This window comes from Ostrinia furnacalis, unplaced genomic scaffold, assembly GCF_004193835.3.
Source record: "Ostrinia furnacalis isolate ACB-3 unplaced genomic scaffold, ASM419383v2 OfSCF1806, whole genome shotgun sequence".
In the NCBI taxonomy this organism is placed as follows: domain Eukaryota; kingdom Metazoa; phylum Arthropoda; class Insecta; order Lepidoptera; family Crambidae; genus Ostrinia; species Ostrinia furnacalis.
Window position 1 is genome coordinate 102175 of NW_021132045.1, and position 21939 is coordinate 124113.

At 35.6% G+C, this 21939-nt stretch overlaps 1 protein-coding gene across 1 annotated transcript in view; it reads right to left on the reverse strand.

Annotated features, from left to right (window-relative positions):
- Positions 1 to 836: 836 nt before the first annotated feature.
- spz3 (Spaetzle domain-containing protein 3) overlaps positions 837 to 21939 on the reverse strand; it is a 39355-nt gene continuing 18252 nt past the window's right edge. The window contains exons 3-7 of the mRNA XM_028305887.1: positions 19113 to 19234; positions 3638 to 3762; positions 2615 to 2815; positions 1798 to 1923; positions 837 to 1032 (exon numbers count right to left, since the gene is read on the reverse strand). Coding sequence (XP_028161688.1) covers positions 876 to 1032; positions 1798 to 1923; positions 2615 to 2815; positions 3638 to 3762; positions 19113 to 19234 — 731 coding nt within the window. The 3' untranslated portion in view covers positions 837 to 875. The remainder of the gene's footprint in view (positions 1033 to 1797; positions 1924 to 2614; positions 2816 to 3637; positions 3763 to 19112; positions 19235 to 21939) is intronic.

The following is a 21939-nucleotide window of genomic DNA, read 5'->3' on the forward strand; positions in this document are numbered from 1 at the left end:
TTTCTATTAGTACACAGTAATATAAACATTTGTCAATAAATAAGCAATGTGGTGTAATTTTTATACCTATTTTCTTTTGCGTGACCACACATTTAAGGCAAAAAATTACTCAAATAAATGAAATTATACATTGGCAGTGATATACATTAATATTACATGTATACTATCATATACATAATCAAATAAGGTACATAATGTTATTGATACTTTCAATCAAATACTAAAATTAAGACGTAAATTGTGATTCTAAACTATTAGTTTAGAATTTTAGATAATTATTATAATATATTACTTAAATTCTAAAGTATGATCTGAGAGATCAATCTTTATTGTCAACCTGTCTAATATAATTAGTAATTTCTACCCTCTTTATTTATCAAAAAATTGGATTATTTATATACTTTTACATAACACCCATGGCAAATCTAGTGAGAATGAAAATAGGCCAAATTTTATTATAATAATCCCTACTACAGCAAGATAGAAAGAAATAGTTTCGTAAGAACCCTGATGAAACAGAAAGAAAACTGAAGGCGTGATTTGTTACATGCTTCGAAAAAATGCGTTAGAGGATCTTATTTGATTCAGTCAATTTGCAACATTAAACAAGGAATAATTTAATTTTGCTTCAACACTAGATTATCAATCGATTGTAGATTGGCACATCTTTCTTAACTATGTCAGATTAAAAGATTACGTATCAAGTTCTGAACTAGCGTCATTTTATTAGTACTTACATAGAGGAATCGTGCCTAATAGAAGTACACAATATGCACAAAGTGGTTGGCTTGCCGTTTTTGTACTAAAAAAAATGCAGGTAGATGGCGCTTGTTTTACGAGGGTAGAAAATTAAATGTCCGTTGCCATGGCAACGCTCACGGGTTACACCGGCACACGCAACAGGACGGGAATAGGAACCAGTCCATGAATATGCCGGCGCAGTCGTCGGTAGGATCGTAGGCTAACAGGCGGTGCCATTTGTATTTCTGTTCGCAACCGCAGTCGTTGGAGCAGCGGGATGTTGTCTTTTTGCTGGAAATTTAAGTTTAGCGTTATTTAAACATGAAAAGTGTAGGATAAATGCACGGGATGACTTTTTGGTCAGTGCCCAAATTAATAAAAAGTTTTAAAAGTTTTGCCTAGGACGCTCTTGAATCTCAGATGCGTGACGGTTTAAGTCTAAAAAGTTAATAGGTCTCTTCTTACAACCCACAGGAAAGAAGAAGATACTCGTATTATAGTGTTTAACACCTGTGTCTCCTGTATAAACAACTACATTGTGTGAATTTCGTTCCTAATTTTTCTTTTTCATTATAGTCTCCAAGGTGCTTTAACAGCTTCATCTGTCGTCATAGCAGTAAGTGCAGAAGGCACTCAGTATGCTAACGACTTCATAAAATTTTATTTACTGATTAAAAACATCTTAGTTACTAATCTATATTTTCTTTCTAAGGCAGTGGTTCCAGCCAAAATCTGGCAAATGTTAATTAAGGATCCATTAAATTGATTAGCAAATTGCTTATTGTCATAAGGCTTCCTTAGAAGGCGACATGATAATACAGACATGATAATCAAGACCACAGACACGTAGATAGATATGTGGATGTCAATTGATTATTTAAACATCGATTTAGAAGCATTTATAATAGTTGTTTTGTATGATCTCACGCATGCTTTGGTTCATTTGCTAAGTTGAAATGAAGGCGAAATATTTAGTTTCAGAATGTCTCCCAATTTTGCATCCAGTGCCTTTCTGCTACCATTATGAGGTCGTCAGTCCACCTTGTGGTTACTTACCTGCAGACTTCCTGGTGTATGGCTTGCTCGAAGTGCATCGTGTTGACTATGGCCCGGAGCTTCCTCGCTGAGTTCAGAGCCCAATACGGGGTCATGATCTCAGTTTTGCTCTCACACGCGTCAACCCTGAAATGATATGAGATGCTATTAAATACTATATTTTTAGTTTTACCTACGCTTTCAAATGTTATGGCTAGTAGGTAAGCTTTTAGGGACTTTCAAATTCCAAATCCCATCAATATCATCATAATATGCAACTTACATTTTACTTAACTACTAGCTGACCCGGCGAACTTTGTTCCGCCTTAATGGCAATAAATAAGCAGACTTCTTTTTTATTTCGAACGGGAAAAAAAGTATCCTATGTCCTTCTCCTGGCTCTAAACTACCTCCCTGACAATTTTCAGCTAAATCGGTTCAGCCGTTCTTGAGTTATAAGTGGAGTAACTAACACGACTTTCTTTTATATAGATTTTTTTAGTTAAAGTGCACGGGCACGTGATTCCAGTCTACTATAATTGGGACCATTGATGTGTTTGTTGGTAAACCGAATTTTAGAATTTAGAGCAATATCATCATCATCAGCCTATGGCTATCCATCCACAGCTAGCTATAATAAGCACTTTTGGATAAGCGTCATTTTAGTATTCCACCCCTCTCTTCGGCTTGTCTTAGCGAGTCCTTACTCCACCAACTTGACGGGAGGACGTCATTATGCTACGCTTACTGTGCCGCAGTTTCCACTCAAGAGTCGAAATTCACATCCGAAAATCGAACGGAAATCCAAAAACAAAAGAAAAAGAAGAAACAATCTCACCTGCCAGTGCTGTTAACCGACTGCGCATCAGGTAGTTGTGTGTTGCTGGCCTGCCGCGCATGTCGAAAATAGGAGTCTCCTGTATGCATGTCGGGAACCCCCGGCGCTCGCCGCACCCTGTTTCCGCCGGGGGTCGCGAATGACCCGTACATACGCTTGATGAGAGCCTTATTCTCGTCTATGAAATTTTCTATTTTATCTCTGGAACAGAAAAGTTTTCGGTCACAGCAAAAATTAGGTAAATAATGTAAGCAGTTAAGTAGTGAGGTCTAAGTAAAGTAAGTACACAGCATTTAGGCTGGGTTGCACTATCTTGCTTTAACTATCGTTAAAATCTATCAAACCCCATACAAAAAACACCGGTTATTGTTAAAGTTACGGTCAAAGTTAGGTGGTGCAACTCAGCCTTAATGTACTTAGTGGTGCTATTCTGCGCCAAAAAAATTAAAGTAGGTATAAATAAGTGCTGAATAAAACCTAGATGCAAGAGAGGAGACGTGGCATTTCTCGAAATATCTTCTGTCCTAGGCAATCTACACGTTTAACTGCCTGGCCTAGTGGTTCGCATACCGGACTACCTACTATGCCACAGGTCGCGGGTTTGTCATAAATTGGGAGTAGACATCGTAGTATAAAATGTTCAAGGATCAATCCTTTCAGTCACAGGACGCACACTGCTGAACATAGGTCTTCCCCAATGATTTCTAGATAGGTATCTTACGTAGGAAGACGAAATCGCTAATAGGACCTTCGCGACCGCCACGTCGATAACTGGCGAGAAGTGACGCAGAAGAGACCGAAATGAAGATTTATCGTCAGAGACCAATGCCCGTTTTCACCATCAATCCCTAATTTTCAAGTGACCCCTATGAAAACAAAATTCCTGTTATGTGATATGCGTTTTACCATAGGGGTCACATAAAAATTTGGGATTGATTTGATGGTGAAAACGGGTACCACTTTGGGTCGCTGCGCCAGCTTAAGTAGTTAGTTTAGTTACGCAGATGTATAAACTGTACTTACAAAGGATAGGTGTTACCGGCAGTCGGACAATAGAGCTGGTAGTTGCGTTTGACGCACGGGACGCCCCTGATGATCTGCCCCTGCAACTCATAGCCCAGCGCTAGGGAGAGCGCGGTCCATAGTATCTGGAAAAAACAGAAATACATAAGTAATGTCAGTTCGTTCGTTCGTTTCAGCCAAATGACGTCCACTGCTGGACAAAGGCCTCCCCCAAGGTTTTCTACAATGAACGGTCCTGCGCTGGCTGCCTATATGTCAGTAAAAAGAAGGTAACCATAGAGTTCTACACGCCCTAACTTCACAAACTAAACTAAGCAGGTAATAACCCTCCTGGCGCAGTCGGGTAAAAATGAGACTTGTGGCATGGCATGAATTAGTATTGCTTGGCGCTTGGACTTATAAGGATGACAAAATAATATCTTTGTGATTTAGTACGTACGAATATTAATCTAATAACAAATAAAAGACCTAATAAAATAAGTAAGTACTTAGATTTATATGATGACTTTTGAAGAAAGTGAAATTGAGTAAAATTATTTAGTACCTAGTAATTAAGTAGGTATTTGAATGTCTTAATTACTCATCCCATTAAAATGTGATGCGCATAACAAACAATAAGTAAGTGGCTATAAATAATTATTTAGATAAACCTAAGGTACCTAAGTCACAAAATTTGTAAGTAACGAACGCCCACAAAAGTTATGTTGTTTTGCTTCTTGTTTGTTCTCTGCCTAAATAACCAAAATCACGTTGAACAAAGGTGTACCTACTCACAGTTGGAAATAACCATAGCGAATTCATATCCGCTGGTACACGTCTGCTGCCTCTTACACTCTAAGCCTCACTAATTAACTGAACTAATTCAAAACAAACTGCCAAAAAAACGAGAACCTTCATGCGGAACGTCTTCCAAACTTCCTTTGGTATGCCCTATCATCGCCAGACACTGCCTAAATAGGCTTTATTCTGTTAGGGTGTAGATTTAGTATTGAATGTGCAGAAGCATCACTGGCAGTGTATAGGTATACCTATTTAGGCTGAGACTACACTAGTGCAAGGTATGGTGCCATAGCTATCGCAGTCCGATGCGTAATACTTATTTAATTCCAGTGTATGATTGTGAATAATTGTATTCGTTTAAAAATAAAAGGGTCAGTTAAGTCGAAAAGAGCTGTTATAATGATAATGAGTAAAGAATCAAAGCTAGATCCAGAAGTTTTATGTCAGGCAGGCAAGATCACTGTGAATTATAAATGTGATACTTAGCACCTAGACCAGACTTTTCATTAAGTTTTATTTAGTTAAGTCTACTGCTACAAATTACATAGCTTTATTAAGTTCTGGGTCACTGATCTAGAACTTTTCGAGAATGTTAACTTAAAAACATATTATAATTATTTAAGGAATCTGTACCAATCTACTTACTAAGCTCAGAGGAAAAAAATGCTCAGAATAGTAAGTCCAAACTAAGTATAGAACTAGCGCCTAACTCAGGCACTGCCTGAGGTTTGAGAGCGGCAAAGCGCGGGATGGTGTTTTTGGGACGTCAATAGCGAGACTACTTTCTATTTTTTTTTTAATGGCAACCAAACCTCTCTGGGAGGTTTATTTCTGCCAATGTCGAGTGAAAAATAATTGACATAGTTATCAATAGAACGTGGGTGTTTCAGATCTATTGATTTTTCATGGATTCCGTGGAGTTAAGTATGCCCGTAAGCAGGTTTCGAGACGCCACCGGGTCCAAAGCGGGTTGTTCATATGACAACCCACTTGACACTCGATGCGCGCTCAAATTCGAAGTATTTTAATGTTTTTTATAATTTATCACTTCACTGCACTTTAGAACACAAAATAACACCAATTACACCAAATTTGTACACTAAAGTCCATTAAATAATAAATTGAAACCATTAAAACAGATCGACCATGCTTCCCGTTCAACTACCCTCCACGGAATCCAGCGAGACTACAATGTGCTTCAGTGGGTCTAGACAAAGTGCACTTTTTGATCGAATCGAAAATAGAATCCGTCAAAACTCCATACAAAAAAAAGGCTTTTCGACTGGTTTGCGATTAAAATGTGCACTTTGTCTAGACCCACAGATTCGTATGCTGCGTCAGTTCATAATGTCAATGTCACCCGCTTCCAAAACCCCAGGCAGTGACCGAGTTAAGCCTAGAGCTATAACAATATACAAAAAATAATCAGTACATAGATGCCTTGGTTGTAAGGTTTGACCCTTACGTCGTGTGCATCGAATGTTATAAAAGGAAATTAAAATTCATAGTCGCCACTGATAGAGAGCATGTACTCCAACAGAATGTAGCGTGTCAATGCTGAATTGATTTATGTGGACACTCGTGCGCAGTAGAATATGCATTGCCATTGACTAAGATGAGAGACATACAGAAATGTCATCCTTCGGGAAACTTTACCTACTAGGTTTTTTTATTATTTTTTTATTCACAACGAGGAAGCTCTTGGCCTGTATCTCACCTGATGGTAAGTGATGATCAGACCGAAGGTGGAAGCGAGCTTCACCCGGAATCCTCAACCACGGAGGAACTGGCTATCTTAGGTACCTCTAACTGCCGGAACACAACAATGCTGTTAACATTGTTGTTAATGGCGACAGACATAGGTAAGATGGTGGTAGCTAGCCAGGCGGACTTAGAACAAGCCCTACCATCAACAAAACCGAACAGAAAAATCTGCCCCCACTGGGATCGAACCCGTGACCTCTGCGTCTGAAGCAGGTGGTCTTACCACTAGACCACAGAGGCGGTTAAATTTATGCACAACGAGGAGGCTTTTGGCCACCTGATGGAAAGTGATGACCAGGCCGAAGGTGGAAGCGAACTTTAACCCTTAATTCTCTACCACAAAAGTCAAAGTCAAAGTCAAAGTCAAAATTTCTTTATTTGTTTGGACTAATAAATAGTTCTTACAAATCGTCATTTTGCTCTTAAGGAGCCTCTACATGTCTCATAATCTTTTTACCCTACCCGCGCTTCGAGACCAACATTTGGCAAGTGCTGAGAAGAAGCGCCGCAACAAACTCAGTCACCACTGTCTGCCGGTTAATATAAATAAATAGAAATAGTAGTAGTAGGTACATTCGATTCAGGAGCAGTTCACTGAATTTACCATGCATTCTTGTATGGTGTATCTTATAAGAATGGGTATTTTTTATTTTTTTTTATTTATTTATATTAGGGAAACAAACAATTTTGATATACAGACAAATAATCACACAAAAAAAATAGGACAGAAATCAGCAATACAAGATTGCGTGGTATATTAAACAAGGTAGTGACGTGCTAATATCTAGACTTACATATTAAGATACTAGTAGAAATGACTCGCATACATAAATTTGAATAACTTGGATTGACCAGTCCCCGAAAGCAGCGCCTGTTCACAGACATGACGAGTGAACCAGCCATCGCTTCACTCGACCATATTAGAGGGAATGTAACGACCCGCCTCACTACGCCACCACCCCAGAGACATTTTAGTGAGAATGACAATTCCAAGTTATCTCTTTAAAATAAAAAACTAATATTAAAGCTAAGTAACAGTCCAGATTGAGAAGCATGACACTATAACATTTGAGAAATTATTATGAGTTTATACATTACTTTTCATTTTAATTCTTTTTAGTGCAAGCATGAGAAAAGAATTGGATATCTAACCTCTAACCCCAGCCTCTAACTTCCGGAACACAACAATATTTAAAAGGCTATAATGAAGAAGACAAAAGATAGTGAAACTAGCTCTCCTTCCTAGTTTTCAATTCAATAAATTTGATAACGTAAGTAAGATACCTAGCTACCTAGCTTAAGATTTTCAGTAGCTTTGAAATCAATAATGGTAAACGGGCCTACTAAAAACAATCTCATAAAGGTATCAATAACTTACCTACTTAGAGCAAGCTATAAGTTACACCTAAGTATTATCTGTGCATAGGTGTCAGAAAGGAAAATAATATGGACTGAATAAACGCCAGTTCTATGAATAAGTATTATTGACTATGTTTTCCTTATTCTTGAGAAAGTAATATGTTATCCATTTAAATGCATTGTCTGCGTGCCTAGCGACTGTGAGGCCCATTGGTCATTAATAAAAGTAACAAAACTAAAACCCAACTACGACTTTTTTAGCGTCGTTTTTTGTCGTAGTTGGGTTTTAGTTTTGTTACTTTTTATTTATTATTTGTACCATTTTGGTGTTAAAGTGTATTTGTGGCGCATAATATTAACAAAAGTTAAATTGATGAACTAATAAGTAGTAAAGAAGCAATGAACGAAAAGATGTGAATTATATGCAATCAGCCCATGAATACAGGTAAAGTCACGAGCAAATGCTAGTAATATATATATATTTTCAAAATGTACAAGTAAAGCCCTTTCAAATGATACCAAACACGGCATATTTATCTTAACTTTATTTTTTTACTCTGTATGTTTTGTCCGCTAGAGGGCGCCACATTAGATTTTGTGAAACCCCATATAGCCTATAACCAGCGGACAATTAAGACGCTTCTAATGATATGTCATTTGTCAAATTCTGATAAGTAGTTTAGAAGTTACGAGGGAACAGATGAACATACATACATACATACATACATACATACATACATAGCCTGTCAAAATCATAACCCTCCTTTGGCTTTGCCGTAGTCGGGTAAAAAGAAAATAAGTCTTTGTCTGTTATTAATTTGAATAAAATCAAGCAAGAAATTAGAAGCTAATAAATAAGTCATAAAAACTTATTATTTGACAATAACGCATAAATATTGAACATTAAAATTGTTAACATAAAAATGCAAAATTCAACACGTTTCCACGTGATTTATGTTCTTTTTCAATTGTGCAACACGTATAATTATAAACGAAACTGGATCGTTGTATAAATTTGGCAATATTCGAGGTTTTGCAATTCAAAAGTAATCTTGTATTTATTTATGACACAAGTGTGTCAATAACCTTGCAAAGTAAATAAATTAACATAACATTTGATGGCAAAAAAGATGAGACTCCATGATGGCGCTTAGACGAGAATTCGGGTGATTTATTACGAATGTACAAAACATAATAAATTATATACAGGGTGTAAGGATTTCTTAATTAAGTTCAGGTCATATCTTTTAACTTGCAATATTCATTTTAGTAGTAGTAGATCATCCAAGGTTTATAATACCACTAAATTTACAAAACACTAAAATATAATTAACTAACGAATCAATGTAACGCAACCGCAACGGAAATGGTGTTTCATACAATGAAAAGTGAAAATGAAAGTCGTTTATTCTTAGTAACCTTAGATTTAAAACAATTCAGCATTCAGCTTTCTTTTCTGCACAAGCATAGTGTAATAGCATTTAGAGAAATAGGTACTCGTATTTTTTTGCCAACCTGTCCTACACACCCTGTATAATCAACGGCTCATCAACTAGTTCAAGATCCAGTTTTGACATCACTAGGTTTTCTAAAGGTTAGCAGGGTCAAAAGATTAATGAGTAAGTAATGTTTAGGCCACTTATTTTTCATTAGTATAGAAAAACTAGGCATTTAAGCACTCTCAATATGTTATTTTATGTATTTTAGTAGTAATAAGGAATACCTACTAGTGTAATTGTGGGAAAATGGAAACTCTGACGAAAATGCTTCAAAGTTGAAAACTACTGTATTTTTTTACATAAGTTTACAATTTCCCTACCTACTTTACATTGTTTAATCTTGGCACTCACAATGGTAAAAATCAAAATTGCAATTACACGGTAAAATAATTAAAAAATTAAAGTTTACTTACTGTTTACACCCTGTGTAATGTAGTTCGTACCGGTAGTGTAACACAGTCCCATGTGTAAAAAGGTCAATTTATTTTCTAATAGAAATTACCTTGTGATATAGAATTTATTGCACCTTTGTGGTAATAATACCCATAATATGTGATAGAATGTGATCATAGCCAGTGCAATGCGTCACTTTACGTGATTTATATTTCTCGTTTCAATTTGTTTCATACACTTGAAACAAAGATTGAATTAAAATGTAGTCCAGTCAATAAAGTATTATAGAGGGAAATAATAAATAAATATCTTTGGACAATTTAATATGCTTGTGTTATGGGTTTAAATACATACATATTATACATAGTAACACTCAGACCCGTCACAGAAATGAAAATTCATCATTTAAATTTCTGCTCGGCCGGGAATCGAACCCGGGACCTCTCGGCATACTAGTCTTTTCTAAACCACTACACCAAACGGCCGACAAAATACGTGGAACACAATTTCTACATCGTGATACATACCTAGATATAAATGTGAAATGTACATAGTTCTTATTGTGCACAAAACTATTTGACTTTAAAAAATGCCACAGTGGGTCGCTTGCTGCGCCGCCGCGCCGTGGTCTATTTTCAAGGATGATACGTAATAAGCTACTGCCTATTTTTATTCTATACCGCTATGCGTAATTATCGCTTGAAAAAGCTATTTAACTTTATGTAACTGCCAACAACTATTCTAAGGTCAATCACTATCATGAAATTGAGGAATCCATAATTATTAGCGCGGCATTTACTGCTTACATTACGCGGTTTGTCTAAAGATAGAACTTACGTGATTTTTGCTACCGTAGTTATTTATTGGTATTTAATAACTTATGCACATTGAAGTTATGAATTGCTCATGTCTAGACGAAAATTGACTCGTGTACAATATTTCAAGGAAAAAAAACACGAAATATTATGTGTATTAGATAACTTTATGTTTATTCGCGTCAGTCAGTTTGGAAGACAGATTTGAATTAATTTATTCATCCCGTAACATTATAAAAATCATTTGATTTTTATGAGGTCTTAATATTAGAAAGTTAAACACCATTTTATTGTTGTGACTTTCATGTGTCTGTGTAATGAAACAATTTGTGTTGACAGCCAGATTAATTTATGGGGCAGGTTTTCCTATAAACCACACATTATAGTTTTGTCAAATACAAAGTTACCTACATGATGACATATTACTTGAAGTGACTGATTGATTTCATTATCAAGTTATGAGTTCATATAACGCCATAATTACACATGTGTGAGTCAGACATCTTCGATCAATGGTGACTTTTTATGAATGGTGCGCGCGCGCATATATTCTCAGAGCGTACTGCACAGCTCTATCTATACGAATAGCTCCAAGTAAAAGTTATCAGGTACTTCCATTTCTTTTCACAATTATGTTAGATACCTATTTATTTATTAAAACTTTCGCAAGTTATTAATGTATCTATGTATGTATCTAATACTGTAGCGGGCTTAATGCCGAGTGGCATTCTCATTGCATTGGCATTAAAGCGGTATAGCCACATTTACTAAAGGGCGATTAGTAGTAATAGTAAAGTAACTGAATAATTAATATTTATGTTATTTATTGGGTATAGAATTACCGTATCATTATTAATATTATGCAGATAACGCATCAGAGAAGTGAAAACTAGCAGTAGATTAACATGATTTCTGTTTATTGCATATTTTTTTAAAGTTTTACTGCACATTTTTGTTGCATTTTTTGCAAATTTTAAATCATAACACTATATTTTGGCAGTTTTAAGAAAGAATTGCTCGTACATATAAGATCTCAAGTTAAATAATTCTCATTCTTATGTAAGTAACTGTGTTTTGGTGTAATCATTCGATGGTACAGCATTTTATATGCAACACATGTTGTTGCGAATCTTCGCAGTAGTTTTGCATCTACTTCTGAAATTGTAGAGATCTTATATACAGAGTACTAGAGTACATTTTCGGATTGTGTTTATTGGATTATGTTGACAAATGCGTCAAGTATTACGCGGTTTGTTTTTAAAAATCTGGTGATTCACGCTAAAATGAGTTCATTTACTTTGTTTCAAATAGGTAATATAAAGTTCTAAGCTGTTTTGGATGACATAATATGTAGTGATGGAACCACTAAGTATTATCATTTTCTTATACTAAGCTTTGTAAGCTTAGAAATAAGGCATGCACACTACATAGGCAAGGGGAGAGACCTGGAGTAGTAGAGAACCTACCTTTATCATGGTAAACATGTGGCAACTTATGTATTTGGAATAGTTGCAATTTTGCATGAAAAATGTATAGGTTAATGTGCTGTACACTGTTAAAAATAGCCCCCAGCTGTAGGTGGGAAATAGTGGCCAATATGACACTGATCACCACGCAGATGTTGTATGTAGCTGTAATGGTTGCAATTTTGCAACAAAAATATAAGTCTGTTCAAAATAGCCCCCAGCTGTAGGTGGGAAATAGTCGCCAGTATGACACCGATCACAGGTGAACGCTCGGGGTATAAATTACCACCAGCACCATGCCGTAAATTGGTCACGTCTCAGTTTTATCTGTGGTTGGTGCCCACGCGTGACTCAGGCGCAGAGCAGGCGTTTCCTGCGATCCTACGCTCTCGCAATTCTAATGCTGGTAGGTATAGTTGTGCACCGATTCAGATTTGGGTATTTTAATTGAAAAAATCGCATGTACTATCGGCAACAGTGTTAACTACCCATTACCGGTCATGTCGTCTTGTTCTATCGCAAAGAATCATCATTTGATGACAGCGAGAGCAAAAACTGAAATGGATAGTTAACACTGTGGCCGTGTGTACTTTGCTTTGGGATTCTGACGCCCATATTCACAAATATTACTATGAGGTCTCACAGTGCGCGTGGACGCACAAGGTCACACACGAACCAATCACAGAGCTCTATTCAACGCTGTGCGTCCGATTTGCTGCTTAACTTAAGCAAGCATCGTTTGTAAATACGGGCGTGACTTTATATGTATTCAACCGACGACATCATAAAGGTAGCAGGAAGGCGCTGAACTAATACTTATAGTGTGCATCAGAGCCCTCTAGCACAAGGACTGAAGAAGGCTGATGATAATGATCGAAACTCGATATCTTGATTTGAATGAAGAGGGTAAATGTCAATAATTCGCAGAACTGTACAGATATTCTGATCACTACAGGTAAGGGAGTGTTAAGGTTTAAATCTCTTGTACTTTCAAAACCTGACAAACTTTAAGCTCTCAGACAGGAATTACTGTCATATTAAGTGATATATTATCGTATGCAATAGTAGCAGGGTACATTGTTCAGTTTGCTTTGAAAGATTTAATGGTCTGAGTGCCAATAGCTCATTCGCGCCCACACTCTTCAACTGGACAGATTTATGGAATTTTAATCTGTTACACTTATGGTCTGTTCCTTTATTCAGACTAAGAACAGATTTGTGCTTGCTTAAGAACTTTATGAGGCAAAAGAGCTTAGCTAAGTTAGTTTAGCTTGCATAGCTGACGCAGTTTTCCTGGCTGAGTTGCACCATCTTCCTTTATCCGTAACTATAGAAATAAGTAACCAGTGATTTTTGTACGGAGACAGATTTTGACAAACGTCAAAAATCTGTTAAACTTCATACAAAAAATACCGGTTATCGTTTGTAGTTACGGTCAAAGTTAGGTGGTGCAACTCAGCCTTAGTGTTTGCATAGTTTTCTGCACATTCGCTGGATCATTCTTATGTGTGTGCAATAAAGTTTTTAAATAAATAAATAACTATGGATATCTACGCCAGCTATGTGAGCTAAACTAACTTAGCTTAGCTGTTGGCCTGCAACCTTAATTTAAACTGTCCGTAAGATAACGATTCGTTTTAGGAATATAGCGTATAAATTGACCATATGTATGCTCAGTATCATTTCCAATCTTACCTTATTTACAACATTTTAAATCAGACAAAAGTTATACCTACATAAACCTATGTAGGTAAGTCGTGAGTGTCTTCACACCTACACACAAGACTGATGCGTCTGGGATTGCATTTTTGGTTCGAATACAAGAAAAAATGGAGCTATGAATAAGATGAATAATACTGACCTATAATTAAAATATCTTGCCAAATGTTTGGTTAAAATAAATTACAATATTAGCATTCAATAAAACAGTTGCTATTCAAAATGATACTCTGTGGGTACCCATTTTTTTGGCCCTACGAACAAGTGCCACAAAATAAACATTGCGCAGTACTCATACTATGGTTTTGGAAACGTTTATTTTCAAATATGATTAGCACCTTCTAATATTTCGTGCCTTTGCCATTTTTTCTCAAACTTTTACTTACCTATCATAACATCAAAAAGTTGTCGTAACTATTCAATGAATGAAACTATAAGCTAAGTATTTTTATATACTATGTGCCCGCGACTTCGTTCGCGTGAAAATAGTTTGAAAAAAAGATTTCCTAGCTTTGAAACATTTTTTCTTTACTGCTTCGTGGTTTTATACAGTGTGAGTCACGTTAAAGTGTACATATGAAAATAGATGAAACTAGACCTATTTTTATCGACAAAAAAGTGGTCAAAAATTTTTTGTCATTTTTTTTAAATTTTTTATAGATTTTTTTTTCTTTCAAGTACTTATTGTAAAGAAAACGTAATAACTTTTAAACTAAGAGGTATATCCTGATAAAATAAAAACACTAATAATGCTAAATAACAGACGATACTAAAAAAATACATGAAATACTCAGAAAATGCCAACAAATAATAAAAAATGATACTTTTTGAAAAAAATCTGCTTAAAAATTCGTGTTTTTGAAAAATTTCTCAAAAAAATGCCCCTATAAAAGGTGGTTTTTATTACTTTGAATTATTTTCTATCGTATTACCTTTGTAAAACCAAAAATCGCATGTCCCTATCCCTATCACAACATTTGCTATGATCGTTTGAACTAAGCCTCTCCGGGCGCGCCATTCAACGCTTCGTTAACAACGAAACTGAAAATGGCTCTAGATTTGTAATTTTGATAAAGACAAGTTAGATTTCAAGTAAAAACACAAGATTTTAAAGTAAAATAAGCATTTTAGTTAAAATTAAAATTGTCCTTACCTGTAGAGGAGAATAATGTTGTGGTAGGCCTTTGTTCAAACTATCATATCAAATGTTTTGATAGGGATAAAGACATGCAATTTTTGGTTTTACAAAGGGAATACGATAGAGAATAATACAAAACAATAAAAATCACCCGTTATAGGGGCATTTTTTGGAAAAATTTATCAAATAACCAAAAAAACACGAATTTTTAAGCAGATTTTTTTCAAAAAGTATCATTTTTTATTACAACTGTCTACAGTATTTTTGCGCACGGGTTATGCATAGCTTATTTTTATTGCTTTATAACCTAGAAACAAGAATAACAACAAAAAATTGTTCTGAATTTGCTTTTATGTGTAAAAAATAGAAAAATTCATATCAATGAATGTATGAAACATGAACATAGAGATGATGTAATTTGTTGCCAAATATTTTTTTTTCTTTCTTTCTTTCATTCTTTCTAATTATTAAAACATAACAAACATCCATTTAAGATTCATTCTCACAAGAAAAAATTTAAAACAGAGTCCAAATATTTATTAAAAATGAAAAGTTCTAATTTCCTGTCATGTTCCATAGAATATTTTTTTCATAAAAATCTAACCCTATCATGCTTTTAGTATACTGGCCTTGGTAACGTCGTTTCTCAAATCCCACTATATTTTGATGAAAGCGTGCCCCTTGTTCTTGCGTATAAGCCCCCATAATTATTTATAAATATATCCAAATGAGAATGTGACGTGCATCTTGAGAGACATTCTACTATGAAGATGGAAAATTCAAATCGCTATAACTTCTTAAAAAGCAAATATTTTCGATTTGTAATCGCACTTTTTTATATACATTTGCTTATATAATCAGAATATAATAAGTAAAATCCATGCGCAAAAAAAAAAATTTTTTTTTTGTTGACCGGTGTTATTTGTTGGCATTTTTTGTGTATTTTATGTATTTTTTTAGTATCGCCTGTTATTTAGCATTATTATTGTTTTTATTTTATCAGGATATACCTCTTAGTTTGAAAGTTATTACGTTTTCTTTACAATAAGTAATTGGAAGAAAAAAAATTCTATAAAAAATTTAAAAAAAATCTCAAAAATTTTTTGACCTCTTTTTTGTCGATAAAAATAGGTCTAGTTTCATCTATTTTCATATGTACACTTTAACGTGACTCACACTGTATGTACCTATACTGTATCGCCATTCCATATTACCTTAACTACATAAATATTTAGCTTACATTGAAATGGCATTGGTAGACTTGGTATTTACCAGTATAATCCGGACCACTGCATTTTTAAATGTTGACCTACCCAACTACGTTTGTATTGTGACATAGCTCGTCTATTAAAAATTTATCGCCAGTTTTGTTGCTTAGCCGAAACTCAAGAGCAGATGAATTAATTTCAACTTTTTTGTTGAGGCCGAGAAAAGTTATGAAAAAAATATACTGCTGAAATTAAAACGTGCACGAGCAGAACGGCTTTTATTAACAATATTATTTATATGAAGTGTAAGGTTACTATTACATACATGTTTAATAGGTTTTATTTATTACATAGACCAGTGGTTCTTAACCGGTGGTCCCTGGAGGCATTCCAAGTGGTTCGCGAAGACTTCGTAATAAACAATTAGTGACGTGACGTGACGTGATGAGTCGAGTAAACACAACGCAAATGGCGCACAGTGGGCGAGAAATCGACCTCCCCTTTCATAGGATTTTGAAAAAAAAAGTGGTCCCTGACAAGATAGAAATTTGGTCCCTCGTGACTTAAAGGTTAAGAATCACTGACATAGACTAATCGCATCGTTGAAAAGTAAAAATAATACCTGCTTAGCTTTTTCCTAAATTGGGATTTCCCCAGTTTTCCATGAATTGTATGCTATTTTATTAACGTGTAAACATTTTGTAACATTTATTAGCAAAATCGACAACCTACGATTGTCTTTGCCTGTTCAAACGGTTCTGTTAGCTTAACCTAGCTTGAACAGTTTACGCAAAATGTACAGTCACACTCAACGTAATTTTAAGAAATTTTAAGTATTAAGGTAAACGGCTACTAGTTCGTGATAGTACGTAAGTTCGTAAGTTTTTTTTCTAGCTCAAATAATAAGCAAATGGAATATTATTTATAAAAATTCTTTATTACTACAAAAACTCTATTATTTAAGCTATCTAAAAAACCAAGTACCAACATTGTGGCGCCAAAAATGAGAGCAATACGAAGCTTCAAACTCTCAGAGAGCCAAAAACAGCCGTGCGGCGTGAAAATGTTGCTCTCACCGTAAGGTTAGCGCTCCAACTTCTTAAGCTTATAGAAAGGCGAAGAAACGTCCATTTGCATAAAACTTGTAATAGTGGTTTCATGTGTTCCTTGACAATTGATTTGGCTTAGAAAAAAGTTATATGAAAACGTAGAATTCCTTTAAAATTGCGATTAATTGACTCACGAAATAGCGTACATATTATTTTTCGGGTGTCCCCTGTTTCGTGATACTACCGAATCAAGGATATTATGGATAATATTTTGATGCTTGGTTTTTAAATAATTATTTATGATAATTGAAATGTAAGTTATGAAACAAATAATACATTTATTTAAGTTTCTCATGATCTAAATTCGTTATATGTTTCGTTCACTAGAATTTATATGACACGAGTTTGAAGTTCACATAAATGACCAATTTTAAGATAAATTAGCATAAGTACTACCAGCGTAATTTTGGTTTTAATTCGATTCGTCTTATTTATCTTGGTTTATTTGTATTTTATATGGGATAGATAATAGTTAATTGACACAATTTGACTTGAATCCATGAATTTTACTTGGGGAATTTGCCTAATCAGTATCACGAAACAAGGAACCGTAATTATTGTTACTTTTTCCCAAGTTCGTGATATATAAATGTATAGTGTTAGGTACTTGTATGACACATAACATCAAAGAAATCGACATATTTTTTAGTTTTTAATACTTACCTGCCTAAGTAATAAATTAATTAATTTTTATTATGAGTCATTGGCGTATATGGGGTTATTTTCAGGGGGGACTACCCTCACTTGAAGCAGCTCCAGGGGTGGGGGGTAATAATACCCCCCCCCTCATTTTTTAAACTTAGACTTGTATGAATATTTTCACATAAATCGTTAGAAATAAAAATTCTAAATCTTATGGGTACGGGGGGGGGGGGGGTAAGGCCCCCTATATTTCTGATGGTTATATAAATATTTTCACATATTGTTAGAATAATAAATCAAAACTTTATACGAAGGTACGTAACTACCTAGCTAGACAGACTCATATTATTTCTCATGAATATTTCAGGTAAGTAATATCGTCAATTTCATAGAATTATTTTATTCTAAAATTATACTATCGTTTTTAAATTTATTAAACCCTTAATCATTATTAAAATATCCTAACTCGATGCGTAAAACTTATCCCGAAATAGGGGACATGAGTTCACGAACTTAGAAACAGAGCAAAATTTTATCACGAAACAGGATCCAAACAAGAGGTCCGCAGAACAATTAATATTAAAAAAAGTTCAAACAATATAACTATAATTTATGTATTAAGTTACTGTCAAAAGACCAAAGTTTAGCATACAAAAGCTTTCATACTGATATCATGCTTGGTTATTTTTGAATAAATTGTGAAAGTCGTAAGAGCCTTAATATACCGAAGTAGGGGGCACTTACCTTAATACTTAAAAGTTGTCTAATGCCCGTATTCACAAACATATGAGGTCTCACAGTGCGCATGGATGCACAGGGTGAGAAACGAACCAATCACGGAGCTCTATTCAACGCTGTGCGTTCGATTTGTTGCTTCACTTAAGCAAGCATCGTTTGTGAATACGGGCGTTATTCAAGGCGTTTATGGGCGTGACTATACTTACATTGTACTCTAAAGTACACAACAGTGTTGCCAATTGGCTAACATTAGTAGTTAAATAAACAGTCCACGTGTTAGAACAGATAATTTTCAATGTGCTATATCCTAAGTTTAGGAAATGTCAAGTCAAGCTCTTTGAGCATGCAAGATGACGCCGAAAAGTTTGGAGAAGTTGTAATTTTCTATAATTAATGTGTTTATGGGATCTAATGTGTTTGGATGTGTCCCATGAAGGGGCATTATGAAAAGCCCTTTTTTGAGGTGATTGATCGAAGTTTTACGTTACATTATTTACATTCTATTGAAGTCTAGTCACATTATATTGCCAAAGGCATGCTTATGTAACCGAGAGAGAAATGACACTCGTAGATTTCCCAATTTCATCCCCAATTTTCTCCTTTCATCAAACATAGTTATTTAACATACTAGCGACCGCTCGCGACTTTGTACGCGTGGATCCCGTTTTACCCCCAATTGTTTTTTGCAAAATCCCGTCTTAGTGAGCACCTACGTTCTAAAAGGAACCTCCATGCAAAATTTGAGACTCCTAGCACTTGTAGTTTCTGAAATTTCGTGATGAGTGAGTGAATCAGTCAGTGACCTCTCACTTTTATAGATATACATACATGGATGGCAAACTTACAGGTATTTGGTAGAATGAGCCATTGTTGACTGTGGGGTAGGAGGTGAGCGGCACTACTGGGACGGTGCCGTTGCGCAGGAGTATCGGCCCCTGCAGCGGCGTGACTGCTGGCTGCCCAGAATCTGAAATGTAAGCAATTAGAGTGGTCAGGTCATAATTCCTTTATTTATCATCATCATCACACGCTAACACGCTAAAGGATTACTTTCTGGCTCAACACCATTGTAAATTTAGTATTAATCTAAGTAAATGATAATTATAATCTGTTGTGTTTTCCAATAAAAAAACATCATTCTCAGGTTTATTTGTAGCAGACGAGGCGAAGAAAATCGGCAAGACCTGGAGCGAGATCAAGCGCGAAGCTCAAGACCGAACGCGATGGAGGACTGTTGTGGACGCCCTCTGCCCCATCTAGGGGACATAGGACCTTAAGTCAAGTAAGTCAAGGTTTATTTAGTTTCCATTGCAGGAGCACGACCGTCTCTAATTTACTAGAGTCAAATGGAGGATGTGGCCTATCTTGGCCAGATGGGTAGGCCTGAGGTTCAGTGGATGAAGTTATTGTGTAAGATAGGCGGGACGTCTGACAAGGATTTGAAAAAGCTTCTATGAAAATAGCCACTCCTACGTCGCCTACGCAATTATTTGTTGATCTTGCAATGACATAAGTAAATGATACCTTATTGTTTTCACAGAGGAAGAAAAGTGTCTGTGGTAGGGGCTACATAAGGCTTAGTGGAATGGTATCTCGCTGACCTGACTATCCACTAGCTATGCGTGTTCCCTCAGGTTTCTTTCGCAAGGAGGTACGCCTTAGTCATAGAAGATGTCATGCATGACACGTAGCTTGTCGCAATATCCATTTAGTCTACAGCAGTTGAGATATCAAAAGTGCCTTCTAAGTATGTAGGTAAATTGCTCACGGCCACACAAAATAAACAATACTTACACACACAATCACACATTGCAAATTCAGATTTAGATCCTATCTTAGTCACTCACAAAAAGTAGGTACTATCACAATTTCACGAAATATTTAATGTCAAGGTTCCACTAGCACTATTTTCACCGTATTTGATCAAATTGTTTTGACCGTCTCACCTCGCGCGTTCGTTGAAACGTCATTTCAACACGAATGCGTCTGCACAGGTCAAAGGTTACGAAACCACTAATTCTATAAGTAGGTGCTACTAAGATGTGTAAGATGCAAAGGCCGTCTCTCATTCGTCGGCTGTCGGTTGACCTTTCTTCCTGGTTGAATTTGGGTTTTGAAAGTGTTTTTTGTGTGAATGACAGCTAGAAACGGCTAAATTATTAGCGCATTCATTAACATCATATGGCTAAACTAGCTTTTTCTGTCTCGTTGCTTTTGTTTCTCAAAGCATAATTTGGATCCCATTTCACCCCCTTAGGTGATGAATTTCGAAAAATCCTTTCTTAGCAATATAATTTTCAGTTTGATCTACGTGTTGATAGAACCGAGCAATTTAATACATAATTAAGAGACACTTTTTATTATCATAAATTATTATAGAACATGGAAATGCTGCATTGTTAGGTCATTAATTTAATTATACTTCGTAAGAAATAGAAAATTCCAAACAAAAAGTATAATAAAAAATGTTTTGCTATGTTATCATAATAATTTATTATTGCATTATCATTCATCGATGGGTTAATTTTGCATCTTACCACGGAACTCTGATAAAACATGTAAAAGCAGGCTATTTTCATAAGAATAGGTACACGTCTGCGTTTATTGCCGTTAAACTAACTGACAGACCAGTTTATTGAATATTTACATTACCTATTTACTTCCTCCACGGTGTCCTTTTAATTTATTGCATAAATATTTACTCTCGATAAACATGGTTTAGGTACTTACATAAGGTTGAATATTTGAGTGCAATAAAATAGGTACCTTATTAGTTTTCTGAATTTCGTTCGTTCGTTTCAGCCGAAAGACGTCCACTGCTGGACAAAGGCCTCCCCCAAGGATTTCCACAAAGACCGGTCTTGCGCCGCTCGCATCCAGGCGCCTCCCGCGACCTTCACCAGATCATCGGTGCACCTAGTGGGAGGCCTGCCTACGCTACGTCTTCCGGCTCGTGGTCGCCACTCAAGAACTTTCCTGCCCCAGCGGCCGTCAGCTCTACGAGCTATGTGACCTGCCCACTGCCACTTGATTTAAGCGATTCTGCGGGCTATGTCAGTCACTCTGGTTCTCCTACGGATCTCCTCATTTCTGATTCGATCACGCAGGGTTTTCTGAATTTACTATAGTAAAAAAGTTATTGAATGGAAATTCCAAAACAGAATACCAGTTAGGCCACATTGTAGAAGTTCACAAGTGAATTTAATCAAAATAGAACAACAAGTTTTAAAAACTTGTTCTAATTTCCATCCCAGCTTCCGATGCAAGATTTGTCTATGACACCAATTTATCCAGTTTGTCATTAATTAAATAATCATTTGATTATAATAATGCGGAACAGGTGATTTCAGAGAACTGATCGGAGTTCATAAATATTAACTTTGCAAATTGATTTGTGACCTATTTATATTTATACGGAATGCAAACTTACAGTGATCATAGTAGAGAAGAGTTACAGTAGGTTCGTTTCAGTAGGTAAAATTTTAATTGATATTTGATATTCTTTCTTAACAAGAAAAAAGCAAAAAAAATTGCTTCTCCATGGACAAGCGTTTGATGCAGCTAGCCAGAAAAACCTTGCAAATAAGAACGTAACTCTGTTACTCAGAAAGCTAACCAAAATGAGTGATCAAAAGTTCGTTTCAGTCAAATCGACAACGACAATTGACGATC